General features: G+C 41.9%; 2 protein-coding genes across 6 annotated transcripts in view; both read left to right on the top strand.

The window, feature by feature from the left end:
• Positions 1-485: 485 nt before the first annotated feature.
• Positions 486-5,060, top strand: RANBP6 (RAN binding protein 6). 3 transcript variants are annotated; one of them, XM_012124958.5, is made up of 2 exons: positions 486-637; positions 1,753-5,060. In XM_012124958.5, the coding sequence occupies exons 1-2, from the start codon at positions 502-504 to the stop codon at positions 1,821-1,823; spliced, it is 207 nt and encodes a 68-aa protein (XP_011980348.1). In that variant the 5' UTR covers positions 486-501; the 3' UTR covers positions 1,824-5,060. The 3 variants fall into 3 exon arrangements, with proteins under 3 accessions (XP_011980348.1, XP_042099366.1, XP_004004417.1); XM_042243432.2 differs by having other exon boundaries at positions 486-696; XM_004004368.6 differs by having other exon boundaries at positions 486-5,060.
• A 3,398-nt stretch (positions 5,061-8,458) lies between these two features.
• The window catches only part of BRD10 (bromodomain containing 10), a 105,800-nt gene continuing 98,083 nt past the window's right edge, over positions 8,459-16,175 (top strand). For all 3 annotated transcript variants that reach the window (XM_042243431.2, XM_042243430.2, XM_027964543.3), the window contains exon 1: positions 8,459-9,232. In XM_042243431.2, coding sequence (XP_042099365.1) covers positions 8,649-9,232 — 584 coding nt within the window. In that variant the 5' untranslated portion in view covers positions 8,459-8,648. The remainder of the gene's footprint in view (positions 9,233-16,175) is intronic.

Below are 16,175 nucleotides of genomic sequence, written 5' to 3'. Positions count from 1 at the left end.
TTCTCTATTCTCTCTTCCCCTCAGCCATTGCCAAACACTAATCTACTTTCTGTATGGATTTTCCACTTTAGACCTTTCATATAAAAGGAATCATAAAACATGTAGCCTTTCGTGATTGTCTTCTTTCACTTAGATTTTCAAGGCGTACGCTCTGTTTTAAAATTATCAGTGTAACAACCGTAGATATAGTTTAGAAATAGAAGACGAAAAAACCCATAATCCCATTCTAATAGTCATTATCATACTTTTATTTTTTCCTCTCTATAGGTGCATTTTCATTTTATTGGAAATCAGATGGAGAGCGACCCTCGCTCCCACCACGACCCCATGAGTCCCGCGCCACCGGCCTCCCGGCCTCCCAAAGCCCGGACCAAGACGAGCCACGGCAGGGGAGGAAGTGGCCCCGCCCCGCCCCTCCGCGCCGGCGCCTCGCTGATGTCACTGCTCCGGGACGCAGACCCCCGCCCTCCTTCCCCGTCGCGGTTGCTTTGACAGAACGCGATGGCGGCGTCCGGGTCTGCCGGAGTACCGGCGACCGTGTCGGGAAAGCAAGAGTTTTACCAGCTTCTGAAGAACCTGATCAATCCAAGCTGTATGGTGCGGCGGCAGGCAGAGGAAATCTATGAAAATATCCCAGGTCTGTGTAAGACTACATTCCTCTTAGATGCCGTCAGAAATAGAAGAGCAGGTTATGAGGTGAGACAAATGGCTGCCGCCCTGCTACGACGGCTTTTGTCCTCTGGGTTTGAGGAAGTCTATCCAAATTTGCCTTCTGATGTTCAGAGGGACGTCAAGATTGAACTGATACTGGCTGTTAAGTTAGAAACACATGCTAGTATGAGGAAAAAACTTTGTGACATTTTTGCAGTCCTGGCCAGGAATTTGATAGATGAGGATGGCACTAACCACTGGCCTGAAGGTCTGAAGTTCCTTGTTGATTCAATCTACTCTAAAAATGTGGTTCTATGGGAAGTTGCACTTCACGTTTTCTGGCACTTTCCAGGGATTTTTGGGAACCAGGAGCGGCACGATTTGGATATCATCAAAAGGTTGTTGGACCAGTGTATTCAAGATCAAGAACATCCAGCAATCAGGACATTATCTGCTAGAGCTGCAGCTGCATTTGTACTTGCTAATGAGAATAATATTGGTCTTTTCAAAGACTTTGCAGACTTGCTTCCTGGAATCTTACAGGCTGTGAATGATTCATGCTACCAGGATGATGATTCAGTGCTAGAATCCCTTGTCGAGATTGCAGATACTGTACCTAAATATTTGGGTCCTTATTTAGAAGATACTCTGCAACTGAGTCTAAAGTTATGTGGAGACTCTAGACTTAGTAATCTGCAACGCCAGCTGGCACTTGAAGTAATAGTGACCTTGTCTGAAACTGCCACCCCAATGTTGAAAAAACATACAAATATTATTGCACAGGCAGTTCCTCATATATTAGCAATGATGGTTGATCTACAAGATGACGAGGACTGGGTAAATGCTGATGAAATGGAAGAAGATGATTTTGACAGCAATGCAGTTGCTGCTGAGAGTGCATTAGACAGACTGGCTTGTGGGCTCGGTGGAAAACTTGTTTTACCAATGACTAAGGAGCATATCATGCAGATGCTGCAGAGCCCTGACTGGAAATACCGACATGCTGGATTAATGGCCTTATCTGCTATTGGAGAAGGATGCCATCAGCAAATGGAATCAATTTTAGATGAAACAGTTAACTCTGTTTTGCTTTTTCTTCAGGATCCTCATCCAAGGGTGAGGGCTGCAGCCTGTACTACACTTGGACAGATGGCTACAGATTTTGCACCTAACTTCCAAAAGAAATTCCATGAAACTGTGATTGCAGCTCTGTTGCGTACTATGGAAAATCAAGGTAATCAGCGTGTACAGTCACATGCAGCTTCTGCGCTTATTATTTTTATTGAAGACTGTCCCAAATCATTGCTGGTTCTATATTTGGATAGTATGGTAAGAAATCTACATTCCATCTTGGTGATTAAACTTCAAGAGTTGATTCGCAATGGAACTAAGTTGGCCTTAGAACAGCTTGTGACAACCATTGCCTCAGTTGCAGATACAATAGAAGAAAAATTTGTACCATACTATGATATATTTATGCCCTCACTAAAGCATACTGTTGAGCTTGCTGTTCAAAAGGAACTCAAACTTCTGAAAGGAAAGACTATTGAATGCATTAGCCATGTTGGTCTTGCTGTTGGTAAGGAAAAATTTATGCAAGATGCATCAAATGTGATGCAGTTATTGTTGAAGACACAATCAGAGTTAAATAATATGGAAGATGATGACCCTCAGACCTCTTACATGGTTTCAGCATGGGCTAGAATGTGTAAAATTCTTGGAAGTGATTTTCAACAGTACCTTCCACTGGTTATTGAGCCTCTTATTAAGACTGCTTCAGCTAAACCTGACGTTGCTCTCTTAGACACACAAGATGTGGAGAATATGAGTGATGATGATGGATGGCAATTTGTAAATCTTGGAGACCAGCAAAGTTTTGGAATTAAAACTTCAGGACTTGAAGCAAAAGCAACTGCTTGCCAGATGTTGGTTTATTATGCTAAGGAGTTAAGAGAAGGATTTATGGACTATACAGAACAAGTTGTAAAACTGATGGTTCCTTTACTGAAATTTTATTTCCATGACAATGTTCGAGTGGCAGCTGCAGAGTCCTTGCCTTTTCTCCTGGAATGTGCAAGAATTCGGGGGCCAGAGTATCTTGCACAGATGTGGCAGTTCATATGTGATCCCTTAATCAAGGCTATTGGGACTGAACCTGATACAGATGTACTCTCAGAAATAATGAATTCTTTTGCAAAATCCATTGAAGTAATGGGAGATGGGTGCCTTAATGATGAACACTTGGAAGAACTGGGAGAAATACTGAAAGCAAAACTTGAAGGGCACTTTAAAAACCAAGAACTAAGACAGGTCAAAAGACAGGAAGAAAACTATGATCAACAGGTTGAAATGTCTCTGCAAGATGAGGATGAATGTGATGTTTATATTCTGACCAAAGTATCAGATATTTTGCACTCCTTATTTAGTACTTACAAGGAAAAGATTTTACCGTGGTTTGAACAGCTACTTCCATTAATTGTAAATCTAATTTGTTCTAATAGGCCATGGCCAGACAGACAGTGGGGATTGTGCATATTTGATGATATCATAGAGCACTGCAGTCCAACTTCATTTAAATATGTTGAATATTTTCGGTGGCCAATGCTACTAAATATGCGTGACAACAACCCTGAAGTCAGGCAAGCTGCTGCTTATGGCCTGGGTGTTATGGCACAGTATGGTGGAGATGATTATCGTTCTTTATGTTCAGAAGCTGTTCCGCTGCTGGTAAAAGTTATTAAGTGTGCAAATTCCAAAACCAAAAAAAATGTCATTGCTACAGAGAACTGTATCTCAGCAGTAGGGAAGATTTTGAGGTTTAAGCCTAACTGTGTAAATGTAGATGAAGTTCTTCCACACTGGTTGTCATGGCTTCCGCTGCATGAGGATAAAGAGGAAGCTATTCAGACTTTGAGTTTTCTCTGTGACTTAATTGAAAGTAACCACCCAGTTGTACTTGGTCCAAATAATTCCAATCTTCCAAAAATAATTAGTATAATTGCAGAAGGAAAAATTAACGAGACTATTAACTATGAAGATCCTTGTGCCAAACGCCTAGCTAATGTTGTACGTCAGGTACAGACTTCTGAAGAATTATGGTTGGAATGCATTTCCCATCTTGATGATGAGCAGCAGGAAGCCTTACAGGAACTGCTAAATTTTGCTTGAAGCACTTTAATATTACTTGAATATCATCCCCCATAAAAGCAACTCCAACTAAGTGTTGTGAGTGGATTCTATTATGATTGAGAGAGCTGTTCTCTTCCTGCTGAGCAGTTTATATTCCTTCCCAGTGTTTCTCCATGATTAGTCAGTGTTATAGCCTCTGTTTACCTTGCATGTTTTATCAAATACAGACCTTGGTGATAACCTGTGCTTCTGTTGTCTTAAAATGTTTGTCACCTTTCCTCTATTTGATGTGAAGTATGTACATTGTTGCTATTTGTCTAAATTCCTGATGCTGGGCAAGCAGTGTGCTTGGTGTCAGGGTGTCCTGCTGCCTAACACAAGATGTTAAGAGTGCACAAAGATGGGATAGAAGAACTTCCAGGACAAACTCTTTGGAATTGAGTGAAGAATATAGTGGCAGGCTTATTCCTCCTTTATGATACTCCTAGATTTCATAGTAATGGGAGGATGCTGGTATTGGAAAAGTTTTGAGATACTGCAGTGGATGTGGGGAGTTTTCTCCATAATACATAAGAACTTTTTAATAATGTCCTCCTGAGGCTGAGACATATCCATATGCTGCTTCCCAAGGTGTCCAGCTGATAGTTACTTAGCCAGATCAGTCTGTCTATTTTAACTTAACCAGGACTCTTAAGGACCACAGTTACTGTAAAGGGTATCCTGGTACATCTAACATTGGTAGCATATAACATACTGTAATACAGTATTTGACAAAGAGTAAATGATTATTTGTGGGAGTCAATCACTGTTACGTGTTTGAGCAGAATATTGCATTGTGTATGTAAGCCATTTTTCCCTGCAAAGCAGTTCAACAAGAGAAGCCCTGATTCAAAATGGGGCTTAAATAGATTTCTATTTTGAAGAAACTCAGTTGTTTAGTAGCATTAAAGAGAATTCAATTGTGATCATGAAAGGGAAGCAAAATTAATCTTTAAACATGAAAAAGAAAACAGCTTTGAGATGACCAGTCATTTAGCAGTGTGAATTCTAAGAAAGCAGTTCTATAAATTTGGGGTAACATATTAATTACAATGTTGGTCTTTAATCTCAGGCTTTTTGTAGGGTAGAAAAAAAAGCTTTCTACTCAGCAAATTATTGATCCAAAATTTAAGAACAAATACATCTGTAATGGATTTCCTTGGGCTGTTATGAGTACTGTGTATGTATTTAGTGAGTATTTAAGACCTAGTAAGTGCTTAATAAATGGTAGCTGTTACTGCTGTTGGTGTTTGTACCTCTTCTGTGTTCTTTTTTATGGTCTGGAATTCCTTTTATATTAAAATCTCCCTGTTTCCCCTCCTACCAGTTCATGACCAGGCCATCTAGGCCACTGTGGACAGAGATACGAAATTGAGATTTTAAATATGCAATTCCTATACATTCCCTGTAGTTATTTATTGTTAATGAGGGGAAAGAAAGAAAAGGACATTGGTTGGGGTATAGTCATTATTTTAATAAGATTAAATTTAAAAGTATAGATGAATAAATAGAAAAACCCCACCACAAAGTATTAATAGAGGTTTTCTATGGATGGTGGGATTGAAAGGCAGTTTTTCTTCTCATTGATCTATATTTTTTAAAAGTTCAAGGACCTGATTCTACTTTCGTAATAGTTAAGATCGAAGTTAATTGGCCTCTCAGTGACATGTAGCTAACTTTCCTGCTACTCATCCAGGTGTCTATTAATATTCTTTATTTAAGAAGCTTTTGGTAAACATTTCTACCAATTCCATATATTCTTGTGCATGAAAAATTGGAAAACCTACCATATGACTTGGAATTAGGCACCTGGAGAATTTTGAAGACAAACCTAGATTTGAATTTTGGCAAGCTGCTTTTTTAATCTAAACAGTTTTCCATCAGTGAAATAAACATAAGGCCTAGCTAATTGTGAGAATTAAAGAAGGTAATGAATATAAAGTGATCAGTGGCACAGGGTTCAATAAATGTAAGCTAATATTATCTGGGAGTCATGAAATATGGTTGGTGGCTAAAGAGAAGGAGGTGATATCTGATAGGATGGCTCCAGATTCTTAAGCTTTCTCAAAGGAAAGATGTCCAGTCAGACACATTTTTGGTTGCCAGTCCCTGAAGTAAGACTGGTCTGCCTTTGTTCCTGATTTAAAGTACATCTGTAGACCTGAGTTCGATTCCTTGGTTGGGAAGAAGGGAAAGGCTACCCACTCCAATATTGTGGCCTGGAGAATTCCATGGACTGTATAGTCCATAGGGTCCCAAAGAGTCCACACAGCTAAGCGACTTTCACTCATGGGCTAAGGAGAGAGAATGCTGTAAATGCCTAATAAATTACAAATGTCTGATGAGGTAAGAGGAGATCTAGATAAACTAGATGATGGGTGTGTGTTTGTGTGTGGGGGGTTGTCAATACCCTAAAACCTTAAAAGTGTCCCCATTTAACTCTTACCTAAGACTATCTAACATACTAGACACCCCCCAACCCGCAAAAAAAAAAGAAAAAGCTTTTTAGTTTCGAATTTTATCAGTGCTTTAAAGGTCCACATTGATGGGAAGTAAAACAGACTTAAAAGTCAATATATCGCAATCACTTTGTTACACATCTTTTAAAATTTTACTTTCTAAAATTTTGAAAGTAATTTGACGTTTCAAGCAAGAGCAGAAAAAGGAATATGTGCATCTTCGAAAAAGAACCTGAGAAAATACTATTATCTGCATTAAGGGACCGTTAGTTACTTTCTACTCATTTTTAATTTGAAATATTTGAAGACTAAGTCCCAAGGACTTTAAATGAGGTTCCATTCCCTTCCATGACTCTTCAGTTCAATTCAGTTTCAGTTCAGTCTAGTCGCTCAGTCGTGTCCGATTCTTTGCGACCCCATGAATCGCAGCACGTCAGGCCTCCCTGTCCATCACCAACTCCCGGAGTTCACTCAGACTCACATCCATCGAGTCAGTGATGCCATCCAGCCATTTCATCCTTAGTCGTCCCCTTCTCCTCCTGCCCCCAATCTCTCCCAGCATCAGGGTCTTTTCCAATGAGTCAACTCTTCACATGAGGTGGCCAAAGTACTGGAGCTTCAGCTTTAGCATCATTCCTTCCAAAGAAACCCCAGGGCTGATCTCCTTCAGAATGGACTGCTTGGATCTCCTTGCAGTCCAAGGGACCCTCAAGAGTCCTCCAACACCACAGTTCAAAAGCATCAATTCTTCGGCGCTCACCCTTCTTCACAGTCCAACTCTCACATCCATACATGACCACAGGAAAAACCACAGCCTTGACTAGACGGACCTTAGTCGGCAAAGTAATGTCTCTGCTTTTGAATATACAATCTAGGTTGGTCATAACTTTTCTTCCAAGGAGTAAGCGTCTTTTAATTTCATGGCTGCTGTCACCATCTGCAGTGATTTTGGAGCTAAAGTCTGCCACTGTTTCCACTGTTTCCCCATCTATTTCCCATGAAGTGATGGGACCAGATGCCAGATGTCAAAAATTGAGAAGGTGGGGATGTCTTTTCACTTTAACGGAAAACATGGGATTAACTTCCAAAATAGGAACTGATGTTAAGACGGGGACGGGAGTTTTAGAATTCGAGTTCTACACATCATCTCTTTTTCTTTTGCATGTGAACATTTGTTCCAAATGATCGAGTCCTTGAACCTTTCTAAACTTTACAAAATTTCAATTCTACATTGAAAAACTAGCAGTCACGGGGGTGGAGGATGGGAGTGTGCAAAGGGAAACTTTTTACAATAGGGATAGGATTTACATTCTATGTCTACTTACAATTCACTTTCCATCAACGAAAGTTGTCTAGCAAGCGCCTGCAGGATTAATTTTAGCTTGTATCGCTAACAGGGATCTCGCGGAACAAATACCCTTTTAGCACAGCCCACTTCTAAAACCCTTTCAGCCTCCCACTCAGGAGGTGGCGAGCAAAGCCCAGCGGCCGCCTTGCTTCTCTCTTCACTCCGCCCCTTCCAGTTGGCTACAAGCTGATGACATCATTGCTCCGCGCAACCTACCAGGCCTCAGGGCCTGAAGCTGAGACGAAGTCCTGGCTTTCACGTATCGGTACGTGAAGTGGGGGTGGTAGTGTTCTACTACGCATGCTCACCGTCGACGGCGACGGTGCCTCTTTCTTTGCTTCTTTCCACAGCTCGCCCCAACCTGGAGAGCCGGGGAGGGGGGGTTGGGGGGGGGGCGCTGAGTGCCCTCCCCCTTCTCTCCCGGCCCCTCCTCTTCCCCCCGCCCAGTAGGGCTTCTAACTGACAGTTGTCGCCAGGCCCCGTCCGCGCGCCACCTCCTCCTGCCTGGGTCCCCCGCAGGTAGAGAGGGGCGGGAGGGAGTGTGAGGGAGAGGAGGAGGAGCCCGAGCCGCGGTGGCCCAGCGTTTCGGCGCCCTCCGGGGAGGCTAGAGAAGAAGCCCACTTTTCTCCTCGCCCCCTCCCTGCCTTCAAGCCGGCCCGGGAGGGGGTGGGGCGCGGAGGCCAAGCCAGGCCTGGCGGGTTAAGAGCGGCCGGGCGGGGCGCGGAGGGGTGAGGCAGGCTAGGGCCGTGCGCGCGCGCCGCCGCCGGGGGGAGGGGAGAGGAGGGCACCTAGGCTCTCCTCTTCTCTCCCCCCTCCCCCGCGCCCCATGTAACCCCGCCCCGCCGGCGGCAAGCTCGGGACCCCCGCGCGCTCCGAGCCGAGCCGGCGGCTGAGAAGAGCAAGGCCCGATGCGGCTGAGGCTGCGCGGCGCCCCTGAGCCCTGAGGAAGCGGTCCGCGCTCACGCGTGCCCCGGCGCCTCGAGCGGCCCCTGCACACCGCCCAAGCTGGGCCTGCCGGAGGCATGAGCGTGCCCGGGAAGCCGGGGGAGATGAAGCCGGTCGGAGAAGAGGAGCGGCCGCCAGCGGCGGCCGAGGAAGAGGACGACGACGAGTTGGTGGCAGCGGCCCCGGCCTCACGGCCGGCTCGAAGGAGTGCCTCCTCTAGGGAGGACGCGGACGACGACGAAGAGGAGGAGGAGATGGTGGTCGGGGGCGGTGGCTGCAAGGAGCAGGAGCTGACCTACGAGCTGCAGCAGGGCTACCGCATCCTGGGCGAGTTCCTGCAGGAGAAGCACCGAGGCCTCACCGCCCCATTCCTCCAGCCCTTGGGGGGCGTTGCCACGAGGGAAGAAGAGGCGGCCGAGGGGCCGCGCGGCGGAGGCCGGGGCAGTCGCGCCCTCCCGCAGCAGCCGGGTCAGGGCATGTGTCTGCTGAAGATGGAGGAGAAGTTCGCCAGCGGCCAGTACGGGGGCATCACCGAGTTCGTGGCGGACTTCAGGTTGATGCTGGAGACGTGCTACCGCCAGCATGGAGTAGACCACTGGATCTCCAAACAGGGCCAGAAGCTGGAGATGATGCTGGAGCAGAAGTTGGCGCTTCTTTCTCGGTGAGTGAGCCCAGTTCCCGGCGGGACTGACGGACTGACACAAACACACCCTCGCACGTGTCCGAGGATGGGTTGGGCCAGGGGCCGGGGGGCGTCGCTGATAGGTGCTGAGTCAGAACCCGGGAGGAGGAGCAGTGCTGGGCGGGGGCCCGCAGGGGTGTGGTGGGTGTGGGCCGAAAGAACCCCGCGCCCAGACGGAAAAGAACCCGAGGAGAAAGCCGGGAACCGAGCGCTGAAGAGCAGGTAAAGTTTGTGGAAGTAAAGTGAAAAGGTGCCCGTAGGAAGAATTATAGGAGTAGGGAGAGGAAAAGTTTTAGTGGGATGGAAGATGGCCTTGCAACTTTTATTAGACAATTTTGGCAAGAAAATTTTAAACGTTTTTGAAATGAAATATCATTAGAAATTTATGTTGGCTCGTGTAAAAGGTGGTGTCAAACTTAAGGTTATATCGTTTTACTACTCAGCTCGGTCATCGGAGTGTATAGTGTTATTAAATGGTTAACAGTTACTGTGGCATATTCTTGGTTTTTTCTCTCATCTTCCTCTGAGAGGACTGAATTTTTGTATCAACACAAAAATTTTAATACGCTTAGGATGTTGGTGTTTATTCTCCCAGAAGTCATAGGGAGGTCAGGTGGCTCGACGTGGGTGGGAGGGTGAGTAGGTGTGTGTATGCTCTCGGTACACTCTAGGTGGGTGGGTGTGCTCAGTCGTGTCCGACTCTTTAAGACCCCATTGACTGTACCCCGCCTGGTCCTCTGTCCATGGGGATTCTCCAGGCAAGAATACTGGAGTGGGGTGCCCATGCCCTGCTCACACTCAGGTATACTCCACCCGTATATCTACTCAATTATTTTTCCTTTATAATAAGTGATAATGTAACACAGGAGGCTACCAAAATAAACATTAATTTATAATTCTGTGATTGATAGGAGCCAGTTGAATTTCTCTAGTGGAAATTCGTCAGGAATAAAAAAGTAATTGAAAGTTGTTGGAAATTGTGGTTGAAGTGATCCAGTTGTTTGACCCTTTCTTTACTAGTGGAAGTGAACTTGCAAGTCACTCTACCTTTTTGGCCTCAGTTTCCTCATCTATAAAATGAGGATAATGACAGTACCTAATTAATGGGGTTGCTGTTTCTTAAATGCATTAATAAATGTAAAGTCGAATGTGCCAGTCCCATATAGTTAGCTCAAGTTTTAACCATTATGATACTAGTAGTGGTAGTTGAATAAAATGAATATTCTCATATCTGAAACTGGGACGTGTGCCAGTGCTTTTATCCAAAAGCTCCTGAAAAGTTGTGTTAACTTTTCTGTCCTTGATTTATAATTGTAATTTTAAAATAATCAACTGTTGCTGGCTTCCAATTATGCTGTTTCCAAGGCTACCAGTGACTTCTTTTACTGAAAACAACGGTTACGGTAGTGCTTGACTCATTAGGGCGGCTCTGTTTAAACTAAGGAACCTCTTCTTGAATCTTTTCTTAATACTGAATTATTTGGTAATAGAATAATTCACAAATTTGTATATTACTTTTAATACTTTATTTAGTGGCATTTTATTTGTGTGGTGTGTTTGTTACCCTTGTCTTCACGGTGTTTTATAGTTATGACTCACATGAGAAACAGTCCATTCACATTATTTTTAAGTAGTAAAATATATTCCAAGTTGATGTTGCAAGATTTTAGATGTGGAAGAAGCCATAGAGTTTATCTAGTTCAAGCATCTAGTTTTGCAGATTAGAAACAGGGATTTAGAATGAGGCTGGATAATGATTGCATGAAAAGTGCTAAGAAGTTGCAAATAGGTTTGAATACAGGTGTTTTCAGAACCTTTGCGTATATAAGTCCTGCAAAATAGCAGGAAGACCATTTCTCTTTTACATAAAGGTTAATTTCTGAATGTTTTGAATCATTCCTAATGACTAAAGTTCAAAATACTGTATTACCATATGATCTAATAGCACCCATACTTAAAACATTCTTTTGTTTATAAACATAATAATGTATTTCTGACGTTCTTAGTCCAGGAGAGATAAAATTCTTGCAGTTTAGTAGTAAATAGTAATATGATGATCTCAAAGAGATAATTAAGGCTTTTTGAGTCCCTCACTTTTTTTGTATTTGATACGTACAAACATTTTGTAAATAATAGGTTCAACAAACCACAGTTGTAGATCTAGGAAATCATTTCTTTTTCTGTACTAGTCTAAAATCCAAGTCATTACTAAATAAATGCTTTGAATGGGCACCACTTCAAGAAAAGCATAGATTATAACTGTTTGGTATGCAGTTAGGATATATAGATGTTCCAGAACAATACTCTATAGACTGTCCACATGAGTATGATTTTCAGCAAGTAGATAATTCAGATACCTTATTTCTAAATAAGTGGTATATCATATTTTAGTAATAAAGAACACGTATTAAATTTGTTCTCTTTTGTCTTTTCATATGTATTTGTAAGATACTGAATTAACCCTTATTTTCAAATTTAAGGAGAATTTTACAGCTGCTTCATATATTACTGAGCAAGAAATGAGGTACATCAGATAGAGAGGGTGTCACATTATTGCAGAGCAGTTCAGTGGCATGTACCTTGGGCAGATTGTATAACTTGAATCTCAGTGTTTTCATCTGTTCTTTGAAAGTATTGATTGCACAAATGTGTATCTGTCTGAACTAGACATTCAGATATCAAAAGAGGTTTTCTACTCTTTTAAGTGGTATATAGTTGAGTAGGGGAAAAGACACTTAAAAAGATTGATGATTCTACAATATAATGGAGTTAAAAGGTATAGAGAAGTTTATACTTGAACTATTTCTTAAACAAGTTGAAGATTGCTTCTGGAATTTCTTAGAGGGTTTGAGAGAGACATTCCAGAATATTGAACTACAATGAATGCAAGGCATGGGATAGCAAGGTGTTTCTGGGAACTGCAGGTACTTCCTGTGGCTACAGTATGGTCTCCAGGGTAGTGTCTGCTTTTCAGCAGGTATGCAGGATGATCAACTGGGGAGGAGGAAGAAAATATTACAACTTTAGTATATTTTATTTTTATTTTATCCTGTTAACATTTCTAAGTTTTTTGGTTTGCGTCTTGTGTTTATGATAACACTACATGTATATGATCTGCAAATGACGTTTAATCATATGTAACTATATTAGTAATATATAACAATGTTTTATATATATAATATTTGTGATAGAACTACGACTAAGAGTAGCGTATCTAGTCTCACAGTTACATATTTTAGAAAGGATCTCATTCATGTATTTGAGGCAACTGAGGGTTTCCCAGGTGGTGCTAGTGGTAAAGAATCCACCTGCCAGTGCAGGAGACGCCAGAGATATGGTTCAATCCCTGGGCTGGGAAGATCATCTGGAGTAGAAAATGGCAATCCACTCCAGTGTTCTTGCCTGGAAAATCCAATGGATAGAGCAGCCTGGTGGGCTACAGTCCATGGGGTCACAGAGAATCGGATTTAACTGAACACGCCCACACACCCAGGAGGGAAATAGCAATTAGCATTAAGGAACAGGGAGAAAATCATTGAATAAGTGGAAAGGAATAGAAAATACTTAATAGAAATTATGCCTAATAATAATTTTTGCCTCTTCTGAATTTTAAATTATATTTTTGAATGCTTTTAAATTTAAACATTTTTGAAAGCTTTAAGAATATTGCTATGTAGTTTTAATAAGTTGTAATTACGGAATAGGCATCACCCGTGACCCCAACAGAGCTGAACTTGAAGTTTTAGTTTTGGCCATTTAAAATAATATTTTGGTGAAAATAAGCTTGAACATGATATATCTTTGTTGATTTCTGAGTTAAGTTGCTGTTAAAGAGAGGCACATATAAGGGGTTATTTAAAAAAAAGGATTTCTTAAATATAGGTAAAGATTACTTAGTTTTGTAATTGCTTTTTAGTTGGACGTGAAAATACAAAAGCATCATTATGAAGCTTCAGAAATTTAAAAACTGGTTTCCAAGTACAAGTAGTAATTGAACTACATATGGATTTTGTACACTGATTTTAATCTCCTTAGTTAAATTTGAAATTTGTTGGCTTGCTTATTCTCAACTCAGATCAAAACCCAGAAATTAACTGGGGATTTTAACAAGGTGTTTCTTATTCCCTAGTAGTTCAACTCCCAGTGGAATGTGTAATTCTATCTTTTTTATGTAAATCTTTAACAATTGAGTACCTTTGCTAATAGAATCTGGATTTACTTCTTGTTCAGAATTATAGAATGTTAGTGCTTGATACGCCATGTAATTCTATTTATTATAGTTTCCATTCTTTAAAAAAAGTGCTATTTAAGAAGATTCAGTGCATGTTTTAAGTGCAGTGATGAAAGGATGGAGGAAGGATTTCAACTAACAAAATGTTTTTTGAGCTCCTGCTTTGTTCTGTGACTTAAGGGACAGTTCTTGGCCCAAGAGGTTTACATACAGTTATGGTAAAGGGTTAAAATATGTTGAAACTGATTTTCAGACTTGATCCATTGTCAAAACACCTGGAAGTCATGGGACTGTTTACAGTGCATCCTGAGATATCGATATATTTAGTTGTATGATTTTTTGCTAGGGGATAAAAAAGGTTGAAAAGAAATTATGGAAGGAAACCCTTAATGATAAGATTCTGCCTAGCTCCTCAGATTTTTCTCCCTACAAACTGGGCAAACATAATCATTTTTGGATTTTTGGTGGTATATGTTGGTTTTGATGCAGTTTATTTTTTTTATTTTTTACTTTTTTTGATGCAGTTTAAAACCTGCATCTAACTTTACCCTGCATGCTGCTGCTAAGTCACTTCAGTCATGTCCGACTGTGTGCAACCCCATAGACGGCAGCCCACCAGGCTTCCCCATCCCTGGGATTCTCCAGGCAAGAACACTGGAGTGGGTTGCCATTTCCTTCTCCAACGCACAAAAGTGAAAAGTCAAAATGAAGTCTCTCAGTCGTGTCCGACCGTCAGTGACCCCATGGACTGCAGCCTACCAGGCTTCTCCATCCATGGGATTTTCCAGGCACGAGGACTGGAGTGGGGTGCCATTGCCTTCTCCGTTACGCTGCATAGACCCTCTGTATATTTTATTGTTGTTCTGTTGCTCAGTCATATCTGACTCTTTGGGACCCTATGGATTGCAGCACAGCAGGCTTCCCTGTCCTTCACCATCTTCCGAAGTTTGCTCAAACTGATGTTCATTGAGTCAGTGATGCCATGCAACCATCTCTTCCTCTGTCGTCCCCTTTTCCTCCTGCCCTCAATCTTTCTCAGCATCAGGGTCTTTTTCCAATGAGTCAGCTCTTCTCATCAGGTGGCTATAGTATTGGAGCTTCAGCTTCAGCATCAGTCCTTCCAATGAGTATTCAGGGTTGATTTCCTTTAGGATTGATTGATTTGATCTCCTTGCAGTCCAAGGGATTCTCAAGAGTCTTCTCCAACATCACAGTTCAAATGCATGTACTTGGTTCTTTCCTATCTGGGGTTCTGAATCTGCAGATTCAACCAGCTGAATCCAACTGAGGACTGTGTAGTGCTGTAGTATTTACTGTTGAAAAAGACCTGTGTTTAAGTGGACTCAAGCAGTTAAAACATCTTTTGTTCAAGGATTAACTATATATTCTAAGGGTGCATTCTTTGAGGACTACTGTGATGAGCTTTATTATAGAGTTTTATGAAAGTACAGGGGAGGGATCAACTACTCGAAGGAGGTGGGAAAGCTGGGATTGAAAAAAATACTTCATTAGATTTTGTTTTAGAGGTCATAATTTTGAAAGGTGAGTAGACTATTGATAGGTGAAGTTTAAGAGTTCATGAGACAATTATTTGACCTATCCTATGATGAGTAGTTTGTGAAGCTTTGTGGTTACAATGATAAACATGACTTTATCCCTAACTTCAAGGTGGTAGGTAAACAAACAATTACATGTATGGAGGCAGGAGAGGGCATATTGCAGAGGAGTGGTTTATATCCAGTGGTTGGTTAGAATGATGAGATCCTGTAGTGGCAGATAAGTCTAGAAAGATAAGCTGGGACTAATTATGGAGGATTCGTTCAAAAAGACCCTGATGCTGGGAAAGATTGATGGCAAAAGGAGAGGGGGGTGACAGAGGGTGAGATAGTTAGATAGTATCACGGACTCAATGGGCAAGAATTTGAGCAAACTCAGGGAGATAGTGAAGGACAGGGAGGCCTGGTATGTTGCAGTCCATGGGGTCACAAAGAGTCAGACACGACTTAGCGACTGAACAACAGCAACAGTAATTACGGAGGGCCTTGATTGCTTGCTAAGGAATTTATAATGTAGGCAGTATGGATTCATCACAATTTTTAGCTAAGGGAGTGACATGATTGTACTACTATTTTGACGTTTGAGGGCTAAAATGGAAGAAGAGAGAATGAAGGAAACCTATTAAAAGGCTCTTGAGTTAATACCATCAAAAATAATAAGCAGTAGAAATAAATAGGCGGATAAAGCTATAAGAGTAAATTCTGCAAGTAAAAGTAGTACAGTAGCAAGCTACTGGATGTGGGTGTGATGGAGAGGATGATGTCCAAAATAGAATAAATTTGAGCCCAAGTGATGGTGATGCTGAGGGAATGTGAAAGGAGGCATGCATTTGAAGATAGGCAGCTGAGAATTATTAGAAGGCTGAATATGGAGCTCAGCAGAGTGGCTGGTGCTAGATTAGAGGTGTTTAATTAGGAATTAACCTGCAAAAGGAGAATGGTTGAAGAAATAGGAGGGAAGGCCCAGGATAGAGTCTAGTAAAAATACAAGGGGATCCAAGACAGAACCTTGTGTAAGGATTTGTCTTCAATTTGGAAAGATTAGAAAAATATGATTAAAGTGTGTATAATGTATATTAAAAGTTGAAATGCTTAATTGAGAAAAGGCAGTTAATAAAGCTGAAAAGTTTATTCT

The sequence above is a fragment of the Ovis aries genome, chromosome 2 (assembly GCF_016772045.2).
Source record: "Ovis aries strain OAR_USU_Benz2616 breed Rambouillet chromosome 2, ARS-UI_Ramb_v3.0, whole genome shotgun sequence".
Lineage (NCBI taxonomy): Eukaryota > Metazoa > Chordata > Mammalia > Artiodactyla > Bovidae > Ovis > Ovis aries.
This window is presented reverse-complemented; position numbering and strand designations above follow the sequence as displayed.